This window comes from Triticum dicoccoides, chromosome 2B, assembly GCF_002162155.2.
Source record: "Triticum dicoccoides isolate Atlit2015 ecotype Zavitan chromosome 2B, WEW_v2.0, whole genome shotgun sequence".
In the NCBI taxonomy this organism is placed as follows: Eukaryota; Viridiplantae; Streptophyta; class Magnoliopsida; order Poales; family Poaceae; genus Triticum; species Triticum dicoccoides.
In genome coordinates, this window is record NC_041383.1 from 531935672 (window position 1) to 531957865 (window position 22194).

The following is a 22194-nucleotide window of genomic DNA, read 5'->3' on the forward strand; positions in this document are numbered from 1 at the left end:
ATGAGCGTTGGGATGTGAGATTTGGGGTTGAGCCAGTCGGCATAAGGTTTCTCGATGAACTAGCTTGCCTCCCGTTCATGCTCTTAGCGTCTTAGGCCCGTTCTTCAGCACAATAACTATACATCTAGTTGACAGTTATGAAATTGTCAGTGTAAATCTGTCATAGATTAAGATAGGTTGTTTTAGCAATGTGAAGTTTCACGAGCTGGGCCAGCTTCATGTTTAACCTTGTCGCTCGTGATTCCATTGATGGAATCAGGAGCTTTGCTCCTTAAATCGAGATATAAAACTGTACATGTTGCGAGTCAGGGATCTGTTCAAGTTGTACATGTGATCCTGGTTGAATTTGCATCATGCTTGAACATTAACAAATTAGTCGTCTCCATTCCCTCAAAAGCTCAACTCTGTTAATTTGTAATGTCAGAACTCAAGCAACCTGAAAAGTTTCTTAGCTATATATTGCTAATCTGAGGTGACTTTGAAAACTGTCGTGCCATTTCCATTTTCTGGGAACCCTCCCTGTGGCATCAGAGGAGTTTCTTGTGGGGTTATACCACCAAATGCAAAAACCAGTAGTGTAATAGTGTATACAATTGGAGTAGCTGCTGTTCCTGGTTTGATTTACGTATTTTCTTTAGCTTTCTGAACTTTTCAGTTTCTTGTTCCATTAGTTGGCAAATGTAGATAAACGAGCTTGTATATCCTAATAAGCTATAGCCAGTGAGGCCATAAACCTTGAACCTTGAGCTATCTCATATTATGCACTATGGCACGATGAATTACTGAGACCAACACTTGCTTCCAGTAGTATTTATTAAGACTCACTGCTTCTGACTTCATTTCTGTCATCTGTCTATGAGGTAGTCAACCCATCTTCAATATGTCCATAATGCAGTTAAGAGAAAGAGGTAACTAAAATACAGGGGTCAGGTAGGTTGTATAGTCGTTTGTCCCTGTAGAATAAGAGTATTTTTGCCAGACTGATTAGGCAGATATTGGTCTAGTTACCTCTGTAGTTGACTTAGTAATGAGTAGAAGACATCCAGTCTAATTTTAGTTGATGACTTGATGCTAGCCTCTTTGCTGAATTTCTCAACTTGCACTAGTACATTGTTTCTGTTAGTATGGATATTTAATTTAACTTCACTTGTTAACCCGCCCCTGTGCAGGAAACATTTAGAAACAATGCAGTCAAGATGTTCTGGCAGAAATTTCATCCTTATAGCAGTTCTTCTGCAGTAGAGAGAATTAAATTCTGTGTAAGTTGTGGAAAACCTAATTATTGTTTGTTCAAGGCCTTTGTTTGCAATTTTCATTTTTCTTCAGATTTGGAGTCTATCTGTTTCATAATTTGCTTATACAATCAGGATGCATAATGATACGTATGTTGACTCAACAAGGAAAATAGATAGATTATACTTGAAGCTCATTTGTGCAAAGCAAATACTGAAGAGGATATGCTGAGAAGTGAATGTATTTACTACTACCTTCGTGCCAAATTATTTGATGTTCTAGCTTTGCCCTAACTCCTAAGTCAAACTTCTCTATATTTGACCAAGTCTATAGAAAAATGTGCTAATATATACAACAGCAAATATATTTTATGATGAATTTAAGGAAACTAATTCAGTATTGTAGATGTTGATATTTATTTATCTAAACATGGCTAAACTTAAAGAAGTTTGACTTAGGACAAAGCTAGAATTTCAAATAATTTGGACCCGAGGGAGTAGGTACCAGTCATAAAAATGATAAAATGGTTAAAAAATACGGAATAGGGTAAACTGATATTGATATAACCCAGCTTGACCTTGAATATGTTCGGCTTTTTTTTTGCGGGTGAATTTGCATGTGTTGTTTTGAAGTGATATGCGCCATCAGATTACCTTACTGTAGCATGGACATGGATAATGTACCAAATGTTGATGTGTTAATCTCAAGAGAACTAACATCAGTATTCAGTAGGTTCAATTTGAGACACCTGCTTTCATCCAGTTAAAGATATTTTAGACATGATCACTTAAACACCTTGTTTTATTTCTTTAGGATTTTTAAGTAACATAATCTCTCAAATCATGTATTCCAGGTTCAGGAAAGCTGGCCTGAGGATGTCTTGAGTGCAGCACTAGAGGACATATGTTTGGAAAAGAGTTACCAGGAAAAATGTGTCCTAGTTCTAGCTCATGCTTTACAATCATACGAGGAAAAGGCACAAAACAGAAAGCTCAAAGCAGTTGAGTGTAGTTCCAGCTTAATGCCTAGGTACCAATTAATGGTATCTTCTGTACTTCTGACAACACTGCCCTTGAGCTTTCCTGGTTAGCAACCTTTCCTTCTCCGTTTTATGAGAAGATAAGTTTTTTTTCTTGTGTTTGACACGAATCGGTGTTCTTTTTGGATACAATTGTTTCCATTAATGAACCTTAGGGCATGGATTTTGAGTTAGGCTTTGCAATAACGAAAATCAACAAAACATAGAGAGTGTTATATTTTCTGTTCTTTGTTGAGGCACTAGTTATTGGCACCTTCAGTTCCTGTGATGGCATTGCCTGGTTTATCGCTGTGCTTTTGATCAGGAAAAGTCATGTTCGCTCATGCTTGACATTTTACAGAGATTCTAAATGTCTATTTCAAGAAGAAACTGGAAGAACTAAATACCATGGTGGATGCATCTGATGAGAACGACCAACTTGTTAGTCATGAACTTTTTGGACAGAGCAATGTTTCTGCTTGGGATTCTAAAATGGACATTGATAGTCAAGAAAAAGTTATTTCAGAAAGTTGCACTCTGGTTAAGAACATTGGAAAAGTTGTTCGTGATTTTAGATGTCTTGGTTTTACATCTATGACCGAAGATTCTTATTCCTCTGCAATAATCTGGCTTTTAAAGGTCCATACGCCCTTCTGTCCCTAGCACCTACTCCATCTCTTATTCTGGCAGAGATGCCATTGAATTTCTGGCAGTAACCTTGTCTTAATTTTTTTCTCATCTGCAGTCTAAAGTTTATGAACTAGCTGGTGATGATTACAGAATCCCTGTCCTTGGGAGTGTCAAGAAGTGGATTCAAGTACCTGTTCATATCACCATTTTGTTAAGTTTATCCATTTATAAGCACGACTATTTACCATGTCCTTTCTTCTTCTTTTTGTATCACATGCCTTTGTATTATGCTCAGCCAACTTAAGTAATTGAGCTTGCTGAGGTTAAATTATTCTTTGTATGCTTAGTCTGTTATGCTCAATCTTCAGACTGGAACAGGAATGCATTGTTTATGTAATAGAGCTGTCACTGCAGTGCACCTGTCATGGTCCAGGTTGTACTTCAGAACATCTTTGCTAATGTTACTGCAGCTCTTTGATATCTATTTTTAGACCAATTCTTTAGCATGTCAGGTTAGCAGATAGAGATGTTGTTATATTGTTATAACTGTTATGGGTTTATTGAATATGATATCTAGCTTATGGTTATATAGTCTCCATACATGCTGACGCTGGCATGCCACATACCTCTTCAGCTTTTACACGTAACAATGTTGAGGAAACTTTTGGGTCTTGTCAAGCTATTCCGTTTTCAATTTATATACCTCTCCCCTAGATGATGCTTACTTCTCGAGCTTGTGCTGACTAACTTTTGGTCTTGTCAGGTCGTTCCTCTTCAGTTTTTGCATGCTCTTTTGACATATCTGGGGGACTCTGTTGATTATGACAGTGGATTATCTGGTCTGAAATCGCCCTTAGCCTCACGCCCTTCTTCCTTCCCAGGGATCGGTGTTCCTTCTCAAGCACTTCTGAGGTGGCACATGCGCCTTGAATATTTTGCTTATGAAACCTTGCAGGACCTAAGAATTGGCAAACTTTTTGAAATTATAGTAGATTACCCTGAGAGGTATGCCATTTTTCTCTATGTCATGATGTTAAACATTTAAATAGCCCTGAGATCAAAATATTGATTTATATGCTTGAATACTTTTCTCACTTCTGAAAGTGTAGTTTTTGGTTATTTGGTCTATCCAATTTCTAAAATGTCTTAATACCAATCATTGCCACTGTCCCTGTATCCTTGCAGCCTATCCTCATTTAGCCGAAGTGCAATATAGTTAGAACCTATATATCATGATGTAGGTCATCTAGTTATCGCTTCACTGATGTGTATTTGATTATCTGTTTTAGCCACCTTGAACTAAGGATCTTAATTTCCTTTCATGTGTCATACTCTTCTTCCTCTCTCCTCGTTTGCATGCTTAGGTGTTAATAAAGTATGTTGACACGGTCATATCAAATATCTGATTCTATTTTATGAATTACTTTCATGTCTTATGGCACATTGACCCCATTCTCTTGTTACTTTGCGTGCGTTCTTAACTTGTGCAATATTTAACATCTGGATACTTTTTGGGCATGAATGTAGTTCTCCCGCTATTGAAGACCTAAAGCAGTGTTTAGAGTACACGGGTCAACACTCTAAGCTTGTCGACTCATTTATCTCATCACTGAGATATCGCTTGCTTACTGCTGGTGCCTCAACTAATGACATATTGCACCAGTATGTTTCCACAATCAAGGCACTGCGGTCGATTGACCCCACTGGTGTATTCTTGGAAGCAGTTGGTGAACCAATTAGGGATTATCTGAGAGGTAGAAAAGACACTATTAAATGCATAGTGACAATGCTAACTGATGGATCTGGAGGAAACACAAGCGGGGGAAATGCTGGTGATAATCTTCTTGAAGAATTGAACAGGGATGCTGAAAACCAGGAAAATGCTGACTATGATGATCATACAAACATTGATGAGAAGCAAGCTTGGTTGAATTCTGAAAGGTATGATTTATTCATTACATTCACCATAATGCCTGTTATTCCTTAATCCCGTAGGAAAATTTGCTTCTCTAAGATCAAGAACCGTGGTTCCAACTTCTACAGCTGGGAACCTGATCCTGTTGAAGCAGATCCATTGAAAGGCAGCAGGAGTAGGAGGAAAATTGATATACTTGGACTGATGGTCAGTATAATTGGCTCAAAGGACCAATTGGTCAACGAATATCGTGTAATGCTGGCTGAAAAGCTGCTAAGCAAATCTGATTTTGATATAGATTCTGATATCCGCACGCTGGAGCTCCTTAAGGTTAAGACTGACTTTTGTATTAAACCATACTTAGTAATGTTCTAAAAACATTTGATTGGATTGCATGTGATGCATTATGCCTTTGCTGTAGCCTTTATTGTGTCATGACTATGTTGTTTGGCAGATTCATTTCGGTGAGAGCAGCATGCAGAAGTGTGAGATTATGCTTAATGACTTGATTGACTCGAAGAGAACCAACTCAAATATTAAAACATCATTATTAAATGCACCTGGAACTGGTACCATTCAAATACTGCATGTTACTTCAGAAACCATCAACTATCACTTGACCTGCATTTGAACCCTTATTTTTTCTATGGTAGTTGCTGGGCAAGAGGAGGCAGAAATTTCTCATGATGTTCTTGATGCTACAATAATTTCTTCCAACTTTTGGCCACCGATTCAGGTATTGCCAGTAAGCTTTTTATCTAAATCATGGTGGTACCCCCTCCCTTTTCATGCTGTGGACGAGTTATTGCTAATGACTTAGGCATTTCAATTAATAACATGCTATATCGATTATGAGACAGTTGAGCCAGGAGCGTAAATTGGTAAAATGTGGTCTGTATTGATTGACATGCTATCCTGCTGTACAAAGATATATGCACCAACACTAACAAGTACTCCCTCCGTCCCATAATATAAGAACGTTTCTTAAACTGTTTTAGCTTGGAAAATGTTCTTATATTATGGGACAGAGGGAGTAATTTGTTTTGTTGTAAAAAAAAGTAATTCGTTGTCAGAACTGTTTATGTCATCAAATCTTCATACCAACTTTCTGTCAGTGTCTGCCATCTTCAAATCTTGGTTGTCTCGTACATACAACAATTCCTAAGATTCAGTTTCTGTCACCGCTTTTTTTTAATATCTGTTAATTTTTAAATGCATTTTTTCCAACATCAAAACTTCCCTCCTTTTGGGTGCGAGGGCACACAGAATTGAAGGTGAATTCCTCACCAATGCATGTGGTTAATTTGTAGTTAATCTGATGGTATGTGTTAGTTGATTTTAATAATATGCTTAGTAAGAATTATGGTTTGCTTACTGAAGGGTTGAACTGTGAGCTTTTGCTGTTTCATCACCCTCTTGATTCACTAAACCTCTATATCTGCCGCAAATGTAGACAGAAGATCTCGCAGTTCCTGCTTCAGTTGACAAACTGCTGTCTAATTTTGCACAAAGATTCCATCAGATAAAAACTCCACGGAAGCTATTGTGGAAGAAAAATCTTGGAACGGTCAAGGTTTGATATCAAATTTGAAGTTGACGGGTATATGCGCGTAACCATGAAGACTGAAGAAATATCTCTTACGAGCTCTCTTTTCATTTCCAGTTGGAACTGCAATTTGAGGACAGAAGTATGCAGTTTACTGTAGTACCTGTGCAGGCTGCAATCATAATGCGGTTTCAAGAGAAACCAAGGTAATATCAATTGTCTTCCTGCATATCTCTTATGTTCCCATCTGACTAAATTCATCAAATATTTTCAGCTGGACTTCTAAGGCACTTGCTACCGAAATCGGCATACCTGTAGACTCTCTCAACAGAAGAATAGGTTTCTGGACAAGCAAGGTGTGTCACAAATGTATTATGAAGTCAATATACTTTTATTGTTTATGTGTAGTACGCTGTTACTACCTTTTGAACTCCTTTACTCATCCACGGTCGTCAATATCAGTGTTAAGATTGCTTTATGCTAAAAAAACTGTTAACACTGTTATTCGTGACATTTCTAACAATGAAATGGTAGTCTGAATCCTCTTTAGTATGATTTTTTAATGTTTGCGCTTCAGTAAGATGGACTAGATTGTTGATAGTCTTTGGATCAGTCTTCCGCACAAATCGTAGTCTTTTTTTTTATTGGAGTAGAAACATATATGGAGTATATGATACTCTTAAGTAAACATGACCTGGTACTATGTTTCTGTACAAATGGTTCCCTAGTAAAGTTCTCAACCATGTCCTGCTTCATAAACACATCTAAGCATTTCACACTATATGTTATAGGGGGTCCTGACTGAATCGGTGGGACCAGATGCCGATGATCACATCTTCACAATTGTTGATAGCATGTCTGATGTCAACAAAAACAGCATCGTGAACGAAAGCTGCGAAGCGTTTCAAATGAATGAGGACGAAGGTGAAAGTTCCGTTGCATCCGTTGAGGAACAGCTTAAGAAAGAAATGACAGTCTATGAGGTTTGACTCCTTGCAATTTCATATTTCTTTTTCTCTAATGCTCAACATACCTGTTTATCCACTCCCCATTTCTTTGTTCTGTGATCTGACCATCATTTTACTCGTCATTATGCACTGCAGAAATTCATCATAGGAATGTTAACCAATTTCGGCAATATGACACTGGACAAAATACATAACACTTTGAAGGTAGACACAAAATTTTAAAATCTCGTCTACTTCATGTTTCTACTATTAACATATTTTCTACTCATCGGTTTCTTCTAATATTATTTGTTCCAGATGTTCTGTGCCGAGCCATCGTATGATAAATCACTGCAGCAATTGCAGAGTTTTCTTTCGGGTCTAGTATCAGATGAAAAGCTTGAAATGAGAGATGGATTGTACTTGCTAAAAAAGTAACTGCTACTTAGGGTGACACATTATGCTGTTAGATTAAGGATGACAGGCAGTCAAACCAGTATGTATTCCTTTCTGGCAAAACCACTCCGATCAAATATATTCAATTATTCTTGTGCCAGAAACCATAAGCTCCACGATACTCGCGCCCGAAAAACTATTGGTACTCACTGTCCGATAAAAATAGCAGATATGGAGTGTGACGTGGGACTATTCCTGTAAATAATCTTTGCACCTAGTGATCATTCATTACTCTGATAACTTCTCAACAAACTGGACAGCAGTTTGGTGCATACACATCATGCGGGCAAGGGTATGTACTCCTCCGTTCCTAAATATAATTCTTTTTAGAGATTTCAAATAGACTATCACATATGGATGTATATAGACATATTTTAGAGTGTAGATCCGTATGTAATCACTTGTTGAAATCTGTAAAAAGACCTATATTTAGGAACGGAGGGAGTACAATGGTGCTATAGGAGTATCATGCAGGATAAATGGTAAGGTGGAGGAGAGAGAAATCATAAGAAAAAATTTATCTCTTATTTAAGAGATGGTCTCTTAGCATAATATGTCTCACCATGTTTCTAGGAATAGCTGATTATTGAAAATAAGGCTAAGAGGTAAACATTTTTTTATTGTTATCTCTAAATTACATGGAAGACTTAAGATAAGATTGTCTTATCAACCGCCGTACATGCCCTAAGGGAAATGTGGAGCAAAATAGGGGCCATCCGTCCACCCCCCTTTCTCAAATAACTAAATCGTCGTGTTTAATTGGATCGCATGGATTACACCATTCTGCCAAAAGGTGTGATACGCTGCTATAACTCAAAGTCTGAAGAAGGCAAACACAAAACTTTCAAAATAACAACTAAGGTTACAAATACATTACACTTAACATCATGATCACATTTGATTTTTCTAGTTGCAATACAATTGCCATTTGATGCTGAAATACACTATGCCAGACATTTGACCATGTAAGGCCCCTCAAGTTCATAGCCCAGCTTGCGGTAGTAGTGGCGGGTTCCAACTCCTGAGATGACGGCCAGTTTCTTTGATCGATGCTCCTTACGAGCAATTCTCTCTGCTTCTTCCATCAGGAGCGTCCCATACCCCTGGAAATAGGTGATGGATGGAACAAATGTTAGCCAGCTGAAACAATCTAGCAGCAGAGTCATGGTAAATATCTGAATAATTAACTGAGAAAGGGTAGCCAACAATTACACCATGGTAAAAAGCCTTAGTGTCATGCTTAGCAAGTATTCATTCAGTCACTGTACACACACTTGTGGGTCCTAATTTTTACTATTCTGAGCACGCATAGTTGTTCAAGTAAGAGATTAACCTGGTGTTGCAGTTTCTCTGCATCACGACCATGCACAGGGACCGCTGTTCCGTAGACATGAAGTTCACGGACAATTGAACACCTCCCTACGAGTTCAGGGCCTGTAACATTGCGGCCACATTTACGCAAGCGCAACAGGCCAATAAGGATATCCTGTAGAATTTAGCAAAGAGAAGTGTGAGTAATGTTACACAAGATCAAAAGGGTAAGAAACCCAGTGATAAACTCTATGCACCAGTAGCAATCAAGTACACCATACAAGCAGAACAGAGATTAAAACTTTCTTGGTATAAGTGAAACCAATAAGGCAATAACTATGTGGATAAGTTCAAAAACATCCCACCTATGTAAAGGAAATTGACCATAATTACATTGGAAAAATATGCCTATTCAGGAACACAGCATAAACCATAGCATATTTTCACATCCCAGCAGTGAAATGAATAGGATGGCAAGCTGTTGAGTACCTGTCGTGTATCCTCATACGAGAGAAAGGTCTCCCAACCGTCATTTGCAGCGTAATCACGCCTGACAAGCTCAACTTCATCAGGCCTGATCTTGTGATGGATATCCTGTGTGGAGAAGCACAACAAGAATAATGAGGACACATCTTTAATCAATTATAAGCACATGGCAGTGACTTCACAGAACCCCATATTTACCTGAATTCCAGCCTCACGGGTTCTGACATCTCTGCATTTCAAGCCCAGGTCTTCCATTCGAGCCAAAGCAAGCTCACGCAGGTTACCTTTCTCAACACCAGAAGTAACAAGAGGCATAGGGATATCTCTCTGGACCCGATAGACTCGTGTCCATGGTGGTACCATCGACAGAATCCTTGCTACAATATCCACTAGCAGCTCTGGTGGGTAGTTTCTATACCTGCAACACAACAGATGTCACCAGTATATAAGTTCTCAATACTCACTCTAAAACTATAGAGAAGCAAAAGACTGACCATAAGATCAAGCAGGAAATAAAATATCAAGCGCTGGATAAATATAGTACCTTCCAGTTTTCCATAGCTCATAAAGACCAGTTCCACGAATCACAAGAGTTGGATAGATCTTTAGACCATCTGCTCGGAATGCTGGATTTTCAAAAAATTCTCTGAAACTTTCCATATCCCTCTCAACTCCAACATTAGGTAAATCTGGCATCATGTGCGCAACCACCTATCAGCAGGTAAATCATCATGTATTAGGACAACTGCACAAGTCATAACTCAAGCTAAGAAGACATCTCATTTTCTTAAATGAAGCTAGCGTTCAAGCAGCAAGGAAGGCAATTCAACAGGAGGAATTTGAGGGCGGTGAACAATAACCTTAAAACCAGCATCTTTTGCTAAAGAAAAACAATCAGCAACAGCAGCTACTGTATGGCCTCTGTTTGTGTCACGTGCAACATCCTCATATGTACTCTGCACACCAATTTCTAAGCGGGTACATCCATAAGATAGCATTTGCCGCAGATGAGGCCCCAGGCAATAATCAGGTCTCCTGGAATAAAAAGACTAATTAGATTAGATGTTTCATGGGAAAAATCACAAGGAATTTTCAAATGCAACCAAGAAGCATGGACAGATGTTGAACGACCCTTACGTCTCAATTGTCATACCGATACATTTGACAGCACTATGTTCTGAATAACAAACCGCCTCCTCAACATTAGCAGAAGTATGCCCCGATAAAGCATCATGGAGATTTCTGATGAAATAATCACGATAATCAGCCGGTAACGACATGAAAGTCCCACCCATCAAAATGAACTCGACCTGCAAAAGAGTATATTTGAATTACTTTGCACTTATAGTGCATCAAATATAACTAGATTGAGCATGAAGCCACTCAAATCAAGATGAAATAGTCTCTTGGGCTAGGGACAAACCTTATCCGCACTATGTCCGAGCCTTTTGAGCTGATCTATCCTGCTTCTGGCTTGCACATATGGATTGTACCTACAATTGCAAATTCAGATTAGTAAATACATTTTTAAAGCATATCTACAAAGCAGTTAAAATGCTAATAGTGCTTGTATGGCTACATCAGTCAACACAACCTGTGGCCATTAGATTTTCATGTGCAGAGATCAAATAGATCACTAGTGAACAACTAGAGAACCTTGTTTGCACTAATAATTAATTAACAGTCCAATGAGACCTTGCCCCTCATCCGCCTTACAGTCACATAGGTTTCAATTGCAATGCAAACTGAAGCATGCCTTTTGTATTTCTAACAATGTGTTAACAGCATCAGTAGTAGTAAATCACCTTGCCCGGATGGCGCGCATGCTGGTGGGCTCGTATCCAGTGTAGGACTGGGTGCTGTACTCGAAGTCGGAGTCGGGGCCTCCCGGGCAGTAGACGCAGATGTTCCCCGTGGTGGCGATGTGGGGGCACCGGTGCGGCTTGGACATCACGGCGACCACCGCGATGCCCGACGCCGTGCGCACGGGCTTGGCGCGCAGGCGGGGCAGCAGCGCCGCGCGGTCCGCCTCCGGCACGGCGGCGATCATCTCCACCAGCTTGGGCGCGCGGGCGAGCCCGTAGCGGCGGCACGCGGCCGACTTGAGCGCGTTGAGGTCCACGTCCTCCCCGCGGCGCGAGAGCTCGCCCATCTCCGACACGATCTCCGCGATGGCCCGCACCCTCGCCTCCTCCTCGGAGAGCCCTGCGGGCAGCACCACGCCCCCGCGCCCCGGCGTCGGCTTCCGGCGGCGCGGCTGGTCGGCCGCGGCTGCGGCTACGGCGGCGGCCATCGGGAAGGGTTTCAGCGAAGGTTTTTTTTTGGCCTCGCAGGGACGAAACTGGAGCTGGGCTCGGTCGGTGCCTGGCCTTTGCCTTCTCTACCGGCCGGTTCGACCCTTCTCCGCCCAGCACAGCCGTCAGATCGCGAACGGACGGGCGGGATTAATACACGTGGAACCAGAATGTAAACAAGTATAGGCCAGTAATTAAATTCTTGAGCTCACGGGGAAATCCTTCCTCCTCTGCTCTGCTCTGCTCTCTCCCCTCATCTATTGCGGCAGAAGCAAAGCGCTGCGAGGCGAGGCGAGTCTGCGGCGGCGAGATGGACGGCGGCGGTGAGGAAGGGAAGCAGCAGCCGCAGCTGGTGCTGGCGCACAAGCTGTTCCTCCTCTCGCAGCCAGACGTGGACGACCTCGCCAAGGTCGGCCTCCGCGACGACGTCCTCGCCGCAGTGAAATCCGACGGTACCGAACCCCGCCTCCTCCTCGAATCTGCTTCCTCGCCCGTGGGTCGGTTTTGGGGGGTCTGATTCGATCCGATGTGCTTGTTTCCCCAGACATGGCGGCGCTGTACGAGTCGCTGGCGGCCGACGGCATGCTGGAGATGGACGCGGCGCTGCTCGCGGAGATGCGCGGCCGGATCGAGGAGGAGACCAAGAAGTTCGACGAGAAGTGAGCGGATCTCTCCTGTCTACCCTTTTTCACGCTCGAATTTCAGGCTACTTTCTAGGGTTTCAAATACTACTGCCGTCGATACATCTAACATAGTTTAACCACTCCAGATAGATTATGTGATAATTTAGCCCTGAGAAACCCGCAGCGTTGCGAGCTCCATACTGTAATTGTGGAATTCTTCATTTGTTCTTGATGACACACCTGTTGTTTTTTGAGCATTATAATAACTAGACTGTAATTGTGGAGTACTAACTAGTATTCACGCTTCTAATATTACCAAATTTGGATGTCTTGCAAAATATTACTCCCTCTGTCCCATAATGTAGTGTCAAAAAACTTCTTACATTATGGGACAGAGGGAGTAGTACCAAAATTTCTTTTCCTATATTATTGATATAATGAGATATGAAGGGAATGCTAAAGTGTGCTTGTTTAAGGTTACTGATGGACAACCATCTAGATCAGTAGTGGATCAGCGACTGATAGTAAATAGAGAATTGATGTGTGCACAAACAAATCACTGATCTCGAGAAAGGTTTGCAGTTTAAGCAGTCAGAAGTTTTTCTGCAAAGATTGTTCCATTCCACCCAAATGAAAATGTGTGCTCTTGTTATCTAGACTCTGAACTTCTGAAGTGTATTGTTTCTTTTTCCCTCCTTCTGTTTCATCTGATTTCACATTGCGTTGTGTTCGTTCTTGCCTTCTACTGATTAATATCACCTGTGTATGCATAAAGGATCGCGGATGCTGAAGAGAATTTGGGTGAGAGCGAAGTGCGTGAAGCCCATCTAGCCAAATCCTTATACTTCATAAGGGTTGGCGAGAAAGTATGTATACATATCTGATGTCTTTCACCATCTTAGGTTGTCGTTGCATGTTTTAATCATTTTATTCTGACCTAAATATCCAAAATTTCAGGAAAAAGCGCTGGAGCAGCTTAAAGTTACTGAAGGCAAAACTGTAGCTGTGGGGCAGAAGATGGACCTTGTTTTCTACACTTTACAGATTGGCCTTTTCCATATGGACTTTGATCTCATCTCAAAGTCCGTTGACAAGGCCAAAATGTAAGTATGAAGTCTTGTAGTTTAGCTATTTGCTACTATACTTGTTTTGCATTATGATGTGTATAATACTGAGCAACTTCCTTTCCTGGTCGAAGCTTGTTTGAAGAGGGTGGTGATTGGGAGAGGAAGAACAGATTGAAAGTGTACGAAGGCTTGTACTGCATGGCCACTAGAAATTTCAAGAAGGCTACTAGCTTATTTTTGGATTCTGTTTCAACTTTCACAACTTATGAGTTGTTCCCCTATGATACGTTCATCTTTTACACAGTCCTTACAAGTGTTATCACATTGGACCGCGTATCTCTGAAACAAAAGGTACATATTCATCTTGTCTCCTTCAAGTCTGCTTTGTTAGCTTGAATGTAGATATAGGATACCCAATTTAACAATAATGTTGGCAGGTTGTAGACGCACCTGAGATCCTGGCTGTAATTGGCAAAGTACCTCACCTCTCGGAGTTTCTCAACTCCCTCTACAATTGCCAGTACAAGTCATTTTTTGTGGCATTCTGTAAGTGAATGATCGCTTTATCCTTTCATATATTCTTGCATTTATTCCGATGAGCAGTAATGCTTGTTTGGTTGTTCTGGTGGGGTTAGCTCCTTGGATTTCTCATATATAGTCCATGTTTGCTTTCAGCTGGCCTGACGGAGCAGATCAAGTTAGACCGATACTTGCAACCGCATTTCCGCTACTTCATGCGTGAAGTGCGCACTGTTGTCTACTCACAGTTCCTCGAGTCATACAAGAGTGTGACGATGGAAGCAATGGCTGCCTCATTTGGCGTGACTGTTGATTTCATAGACCAGTAAGAATTTTTGTTGATGTTATTTGGCATGTCATGCATCATCTACTGGTGCTTATACCGTGTATGATAAATTGATGTGGCTAACCTTTTTCGTCCCGACGCAGGGAATTGTCACGCTTTATTGCTGCTGGGAAACTTCACTGCAAGATTGATAAGGTTGCTGGTGTCCTGGAGACGAACCGACCTGATGCACGTAATGCCTTCTACCAGTCGACCATCAAGCAGGGAGACTTCCTGCTGAATCGCATACAGAAGCTGTCGCGAGTCATTGACCTGTAGGCTTTCTTTGTGTTGGAGGTTTGGAGCAGCTCCTTGGCACAACCCTACCCTACTCAAGCTTCCCTTGCAAGACTTTGCTTTGGCTCCTGTGGAGTACTGGCAGTATTGCATTTTGCGTTTCAGATCGGTCAAAAGGAAAGGGGTAGTGTTTTTTTCAATCTGAGGATTTGACTTGTAACCTAACTATATGGATCGAGGGAATTGCAGACCATTGTTTCTAGATGGTTGTTTCCACGATGAATTCATCCATTTTTTATAAAAATTGTGTGACCAGCGTTTTACCTTTCTTCCTTCAAGAAAACGAGCATAATTGCCAACAAATATTTTGTGCTAACTGTTTCTAAAAAAAATGCATAACTTCACTGCACCAGCAAAAGTGAGGAATGCAAGATTGCACAAGCGTTTCTAATTAATATTCCTCTTTCATGACGCCAATACATATCTGACGTTCCCTGAAGTAGGTATTGAACAGATGAAAGTTTTTGTTCGCTTTAAAACACATTCAGTGAACGCTTCAGAATTGCCAGGTCAAACAGATGAATTTACCATGACGTTGAATGAAAATTTGTCATGTTCTAGGGTAAAAATTGCCCCATGTTGTATGTAAAAAATCTCAGAAAATCGCCTTGCTGCATGAGAATAATTGTCATGCATTTTCAAGGATATGTCATGATGCAAACATCGAGAATTGCTGGTCTAAAATGAAAAAGAAAATGGCAAGAATTACCATGCTCAGGATTTGCCATGTACGTAGTTGGAAAAAAAAATCCATGCTACATCAACGTAAAATGGTGAAAATTGCCATGCTCCAACAACATAATTTGTCATTCCAAAATGTAATTGTCGTCCTGAACAAACCATGTAGTGCCATCAGCTCATAGTTCGCTCGGAGAGGGGTGTGGGGTAGCCATTAGTGTTCCAGCAATCTATTATTGGTTGTAAGCCAAAAAAAAATAAAATGCTAGCTCATACAAGGGCAACAACAAAATGATCATTGTCATTTAAGTAAACCACCCAAGAGCATATCCTCAACAAAACCTGACGCTGTTTATTGGTCTATACGATAATCCTGATCCATGCCACGACACAGGCCAAATATCACGGAAACTCTCATGTATGCATACCTTTTGATCATGCAGTCCTCACGAAACCAAATACACCCTACCCAGGGGAAGTCAACTCACCAACCAAGAAGAAAAAAGAAAAATCCAACACTACAACCACAGCCCAAGTTCCAGAGAATCAGTCGCGCATCGTTCAAAGGATCGCGCGATCGCGGTCGCTATGGGTATATTCTATTGACTGGATTTGCCGTTGGGTATACCCGAGGGGCTGCTCTCGCCGCCCATTTCCTCCAGGCGCTTCCACAGCGCTTCCCGCTTCGAACTGGACTCCTCGTGCTTGAGCTCGTCGTCGTCGAACTTCTGCATGCACTCTCCGAAAAACGCGGAGTCGTGATCGGTGAAGATCTTGCGCACATTCAGCGTCAGGCTCCGGACAGCTTGGTTCCAGTGACCCCGGGCGTTTCTCTCGAGCGCGGGAAAGATGATGGGTAGTATCACCTTGTAATTCTGCTTGATTAGGTTCTCAATGTGGTCGTTGTTCCATAGAAACAGTGCCCGCTCTGCCACCTAGAAACAGATAAGGAGAAATATGTGGAAGTTAGGATATATGTTTTTGCTGAATATTCTTTACACTGTTTCATGGGCTACAGTTTAACAAACAAGTTCAGTTTATAGATCCCCAACCTATGGATGTAGCTACAGAAACATTAAGTAAGATACAAACTGCTGCAGTAACCACACAGCTAGGCAAAAAACAAAAACAAAAAAACTAACATGAACTATGAAAACCTCTCTATGTTTTAGAGGATGACAGTAATTAAAGGTGCAGGCTATTTAGATCATGAGAACCCTGTGGCACACCACAGAATAATTCATTAAGAGCATGATAGCAGATGGAAAGGAAATCATAAATCCAAACTGTAAAAAATGTGTAACACCTGTATCCTAGAAAATGTGCAAGACCTGTTTCAGACATGACTCCAGCAAGGATTGACTGTGATCAAATACATATAGGCTTTAACTATCCGAAACTAATGAACATGGTGTTTTCCATTAAAATGGTACTTTCAGAAGACACCACATGATAAGTTCAACTCACAAAAGCAGAAGAATGAAATTTAATGAAATAGTAAAAGATATTTTTCAAGCAACATGTAAATTGAACTGACGCAGGTTGATTAGTATGATTATCATGGATGCATCAGATCATTTTCTGGAAGGGTTCCATGCAAGATAACAAAAGTTGCAGTAATGTCAAGAAGAAAATGAACAAATTAGTGATAAGAAGTTGATAGCCTCTAACAAAGTGTTCTCTTCCTGGTACCAATAAACAAATGCTCAGAAGTGGATCAAGGAAACATATTGTCTATATTTCTTTTACAATACAGAATTACAGATTACTCCCTCCTTCCATCTATATAGGGCCTAATGCGTTTTTCGAGGCTAACTTTGACCAAATATTAGAGCAATAATATATGACATGCAACTTACACAAAGCACACCCTTAAATTCGTGTGTCAAAGGAGCTTTCAATGATATAATTTTCACATTGTGCATGTCATGTACTATTAATCTTGTCAATAGTCAAAGGCGGTCTTAAAAAACGCATTAGTCCCTATATAGATGGAAGGAGGGAGTAGCATATTTTCAAAACAACCAAAGTCCCATTTGCATAGTTTAGAACAAAAAACACCCTTGTGATGCACAGAGAATGTAGTAAACATCCAAGGCATGCAAAGATTGCCCATGTAAATCTTTTTCATAACCAAGGAACAAAACTATAAAATGATTTAATCTGTTGAAGACATCAATGTTGATATACAGATGAACAACAAGTCAACAGAATCATAAACTTAAGGCAGTGAAGGGCATATATGGACTACAACCAGAACCAATAATGACCAGTGAAGTAGAAATGCATGCAAACTTAAGTAAACGTCTGGTGAGATTTAACCTGGAAGTGTGAGCTGTTCATGCTACTGGCAATCTGACGGAAGAGCGGCACCATGCATCTTTGGAACTCTGCAAGCTGTGTTGCCTCTAAAACCTCTTCTAGCTCACCCAAGAACATCACCTCCTTTGAACTGTTTGTTATGGGCCAATACTTGAGCAATCCCCGAATAACAGTGTCAGCAAGTTTGCAGTCCTTCTCAACAAACTGTGTGATGCAATACGATAGCTGCTGATGGTACATTGCCACACACTTTGGCTTATGAAGTGGGATCAGTGCACGGAGAAGGAACAATTTGTGCTCTTCTTTAAGTGGCAGGGCAAAACCATTAATTATACTGCCCAAGATCTCCAGCAGCTCTGCAATACCGTTATGCTTTTCCGTTTCAAATATAAATCTGTAGAAGATGTTGTTGATTGCTTTCCTGATGAATGGGCGATGCACCATGAATTTACCATATATTCGATGGAGTATTGTCTTGAGATAGTCCCTTTCCCTGGGGTCTTCAGAGTCAAAAAGATCTAGTAGCTTGAGAATGAAGGAATGGTCTATGTACCTCTTGGCCAGCTTTGCATCTGTCTCTTGCGACGCTACAAATCTCAAGAAAACCTCATAAACGATCTGCAGGTGTGACCATGCTGGATCCATGAGAGGCTCTTCTTCCTCCATATCAACTCCTTCGATGGCCTTGTTCTCACGAGGAGTGGGATTCGAGCTCCGGAACAAGTTAATTGCAACCATCTTGCTGATCTCTAACATGATGATTTCCGAGAACTTTCCATTTGCAGAAGTGACATAATCAACAAGCTCCATAAGCGTCTGCCGCTTCATTTCCTTCTCCTTCAGGTTCTTGGTCGGATCGGCAAAGTCGTACACAGCACAGCACAGGGTGGCCTTTCTGACAAACAGATTCTGCTTCTCCGAGACCGGCACGTCCTTGAACGCTGGCAGCGGCTCGTTGGAGTGATAAACCACAGCCCCATTCATCGCCGGATTAGAAGCGGAGCCAGCTGGTGGCAGGTGCTCCCCATTTCCTGCTCTCTTATTCCCACCAGGCTCCACACTCCTTGCAACGCTGTAAGAGTTGGAAGGCTCGTTGCCGTTGCTCGTGGCAGCGTCCCGGGCATCGCCGGCCTTCCCTGTCTTCTTGGGCAGCCTACCAAGGATCTGTTTAATCATCTTGTACTACCAAAGACAACCTATGAGCACCCCAAAACCCTAGCAGTGTCCCAGCACAGCAAATCAGCAGCAGGAACGAAGAGGGATCTAGGCAAACCCTCACAGCCCCTGAAGCCTGAACCCACCCAAGCAGCCGGGCAGCAAGATCTCCTCCAAGCAGCCGCCGGGCAGCAGACAAACCCTGGCACCACGGACCCGAGCCGCCGGCACGGCCAGATCACTGGGACCAATACGGATCAGGCCTCGTCCAGGAGGCGCTCCACCAGCCGTACGCCGGCAGATCAGGCGACGCCCCCATGGCCACACCCTCCCTCCACCTTGCAGAATAAATAAATATGGAATCTTTCGGCTCCACCGGCCGCCAAATCCAGGATCCAAGAACCGGCGGCGGGGGACGGGAGTGGCGAGATTGAGGGCGAAAGGGGGGGAGTGGGAAGGGGGAGAGGAAACCTTTTGTTGGGGTGGCTGGAGCTGGAGGGGGAGCTGTGCTTGTGCTTGCTTTTCCCCGGCCTTCCTCTGGATTTGAGAGGGGTCGAGGTCCCCAAAAGCGGCAAAAGGGGGAAGAAGAGAAGGGAGGCGGAGTAGTAGGAGGAGTAAAAAGTTTGTGCAGCGGGCGCCGGGCGGAGAGCGTGGGAGCCGGAGAACAAAGGGCAAGCAAGCAAGCAAGCAAATCCAGACAGGGAGCCAGCCAAGGGAGACTGGGGGTGGAGTATTTTACCCCAACTGGCTGGCAGCTGGGTGAGTGCAATTAATTGCCTTGTTCTTGCCTGATTTTGCTCTCGCCGGGAAGTGGGAGCCTTCCTGGGTGTTGGCGCAAGAATAGACCACGCCTTCTTTGTGTTTTTTTTTCGTTTTTAGATGATTTTTTCTTTTATTTAGGGCTGGTTTAATCACAGTTTTGAGTCCATGATGTTTTGATTTATTTGTGCTCTGTTAGTATTTGGGGAAATACAAAAAAAAAACAGGGGAGGATTACTAGTGCCAAATACTAGCATTTCACCAAGCACGAGCTACAAAAGTCCACTGGATTTGGATAAAGAAATCGCATCGAGATGATCTCAAGGGAAAGGAAAGAAATCACCCCGGGGTAGCCGAAAGATGCCACGTACTGGTATTGCCCGGCACCGATCAAAGGCGAAGGCCGGACGGGCTTGTCTCCTGCATGTGTCCGGAGTATATAGCAAAAAACTACCACATTACAGGCTATCTCTACAAAAAAACTACCGCTTTTTTTAATCTTTCAAAAAACTACCATAAAATTGGTTTGTTGTTCAAAAAAGCCAAATGACTGAAGCGTTAACTTTTAACCGCGATTATGACAACACTGGCCCACCCGTCAGGTATGATGTGGTAACACCGTTAGCTTTCGTTATAAGGTGGACCATTATGACAAGTGGAGCCCACATGTCGGTCCCTGTATTTTTCAAAAAAGCATCAGGTCCTTGTATTTTTTCCAGAAAAAGCAATCGGGTCCTCGTATTTTTTCAGAAAAGCAATCGGGTTCGCGGGTCCTGCTTCGCCCGTCGTCGCCCGCCGGTGAGCTCGTGAGGAGGCCGTCCACGTCGTCTCGTCGGAGCACCAGCTCGTCGCCTAGGAGCACCGACGAGGAGGGCAGCTCCTGCACGGGTCCGGCGACAACAGGACGTGGCTAACCAAGGCGCGCGGGGCAGGTGCCCATGGCGTGCGGTGGTGTATGCCGATGGCCATGGCGCGCGCCGCCGGTATTGCCCATGGTGCGCAGCGGCGGCTGCCCATAGTGCCCGTGGTGGGGGATCCCCATGGCCATGTCGCCTGGCGGCGGCTCCTGCCCATGGGCGTGTAAGACAATAAGTTTTGGGGAACCAGCACAACCCTCTAGGGGTGGCTTATCTCATTATATATAATGGTTGTGTTACAATATGTACCATATACGTACATAGGTACAGAAGCTATACATAGTCTAACACCCTCCCTCAATCTTAGCCACTTTCTAAAGAACTGAGAAGGGTAAGATTGCGCCTACAAGCCTCAAACTGTGGCAGCGGTAAAGGCTTAGTGAAGATGTCTGCAAGTTGATCCTTAGATGAGATAAACTTGATCTGGAGTTGCTTCTGTGATACACGTTCCCGTACAAAGTGATAGTCAACTTCAATGTGTTTCATTCGGGCATGAAATACTGGATTTGCAGAAAGGTATGTAGCACCGATGTTATCACACCAAAGAATAGGAGGCTGTGGTTGAGACAAACCTAACTCCTGAAGCAAAGACTGCACCCAAATAATCTCTGCAGTAGCATTAGCCACAGCCTTGTACTCAGCTTCAGTACTGCTACGTGACACAGTAGCCTGTTTCCGAGCACTCCAGGCGATCAAATTAGAGCCAAAGAATACTGCATAACCCCCCGTGGATCGCCTGTCATCTGGGCTACCAGCCCAATCTGCATCAGAGAAGGCCGAAAGGACCCGAGAGGAAGTCGGCCGAATATGCATACCAAATGTCAGGGTGAACTGAACATAACGAAGAATGCGTTTAACAGCAGCCCAATGAGTATCTCTGGGAGCCTGAAGATACTGACAAACCCTGTTAACAACATAAGAGATATCTGGTCTCGTGATCGTCAAGTACTGAAGTCCACCAACAATGCTCCTGTACTCTGTGGCATCCGCAGGAGACAAAAGCTCACCATCAACAGTTGTTATCTTGTCGGTAGACGACATGGGTGTGGTGGTCGGTTTGCACTTCAGCATGCCAGCTCTCTGTAACAACTCCAAGGAGTACTTCTTCTGCGTAAGGACAAGACCAGTAGCACGAGAAGTGACCTCAACTCCAAGAAAGTAGTGAAGCTTCCCAAGATCTTTGACCGCAAAATCAGCACCAAGAGAGCAGACAAGAGCATCAGCAGCATACTGAGAAGAGCTGACAAGGATAATATCATCGACATATACCAAAAGATACATAGTGACTTCTGGCTTCTATAGAAGAAATAACGAAGTGTCAGCAGTAGACGGCACAAACCCATGAGCACGAAGGGCAGAGGCAAGGCGGGCATGCCAGGCACGAGGAGCTTGCTTCAAACCATATAGTGCTTTGGAAAGACGACAGATATAGTCAGGACGATCAGGATCAGAGAAACCAGGCGGCTGTTTCATATAAACCTCTTCCTCCAAAAATCCATGTAGAAAAGCATTCTGCACATCAAGTTGACGAAGTGACCAACCACGAGAAACAGCAATGGAGAGAAGAAGCCGAATAGTGGTAGGCTTGATGACAGGACTGAAGGTGTCCTCATAGTCAAGACCATGACGCTGCCGAAAACCGCGAGCAACAAGTCGCGCTTTGTAACGCTCAATAGATCCATCCGAATGCTTCTTC

General features: G+C 42.6%; 4 protein-coding genes across 4 annotated transcripts in view; 2 read left to right on the forward strand and 2 right to left on the reverse strand.

The window, feature by feature from the left end:
• LOC119364667 (anaphase-promoting complex subunit 2-like) overlaps positions 1-7979 on the forward strand; it is an 8756-nt gene extending 777 nt beyond the window's left edge. Inside the window, exons 2-16 of the mRNA XM_037630157.1 lie at positions 1170-1259; positions 2087-2318; positions 2613-2890; positions 2997-3068; positions 3645-3886; positions 4409-4822; positions 4925-5126; positions 5251-5365; positions 5450-5532; positions 6250-6369; positions 6460-6548; positions 6617-6698; positions 7134-7325; positions 7446-7514; positions 7608-7979. Of these exons, the coding sequence (XP_037486054.1) occupies positions 1170-1259; positions 2087-2318; positions 2613-2890; positions 2997-3068; positions 3645-3886; positions 4409-4822; positions 4925-5126; positions 5251-5365; positions 5450-5532; positions 6250-6369; positions 6460-6548; positions 6617-6698; positions 7134-7325; positions 7446-7514; positions 7608-7727 (2400 nt within the window). The 3' untranslated portion in view covers positions 7728-7979. The remainder of the gene's footprint in view (positions 1-1169; positions 1260-2086; positions 2319-2612; positions 2891-2996; positions 3069-3644; positions 3887-4408; positions 4823-4924; positions 5127-5250; positions 5366-5449; positions 5533-6249; positions 6370-6459; positions 6549-6616; positions 6699-7133; positions 7326-7445; positions 7515-7607) is intronic.
• A 504-nt stretch (positions 7980-8483) lies between these two features.
• On the reverse strand, positions 8484-11858 carry LOC119364668 (elongator complex protein 3). The gene is made up of 9 exons (XM_037630158.1): positions 11348-11858; positions 10966-11035; positions 10680-10852; positions 10403-10577; positions 10087-10253; positions 9741-9960; positions 9546-9650; positions 9079-9231; positions 8484-8848 (listed from the first exon to the last, which is right to left on the reverse strand). The coding sequence occupies exons 1-9, from the start codon at positions 11833-11835 to the stop codon at positions 8690-8692; spliced, it is 1710 nt and encodes a 569-aa protein (XP_037486055.1). The 5' UTR covers positions 11836-11858; the 3' UTR covers positions 8484-8689.
• Positions 11859-12049: 191 nt separating this feature from the next.
• LOC119364669 (26S proteasome non-ATPase regulatory subunit 6) lies at positions 12050-14932 on the forward strand. The gene is made up of 8 exons (XM_037630159.1): positions 12050-12288; positions 12381-12495; positions 13235-13325; positions 13417-13562; positions 13658-13877; positions 13964-14072; positions 14202-14370; positions 14475-14932. Exons 1-8 carry the CDS (start codon positions 12147-12149, stop codon positions 14647-14649), a joined length of 1167 nt encoding a protein of 388 aa, XP_037486056.1. The 5' UTR covers positions 12050-12146; the 3' UTR covers positions 14650-14932.
• A 690-nt stretch (positions 14933-15622) lies between these two features.
• LOC119364671 (serine/threonine protein phosphatase 2A 57 kDa regulatory subunit B' theta isoform-like) lies at positions 15623-19567 on the reverse strand. The gene is made up of 2 exons (XM_037630160.1): positions 17668-19567; positions 15623-16280 (listed from the first exon to the last, which is right to left on the reverse strand). Exons 1-2 carry the CDS (start codon positions 18841-18843, stop codon positions 15945-15947), a joined length of 1512 nt encoding a protein of 503 aa, XP_037486057.1. The 5' UTR covers positions 18844-19567; the 3' UTR covers positions 15623-15944.
• Between the last annotated feature and the right edge of the window lie 2627 nt (positions 19568-22194).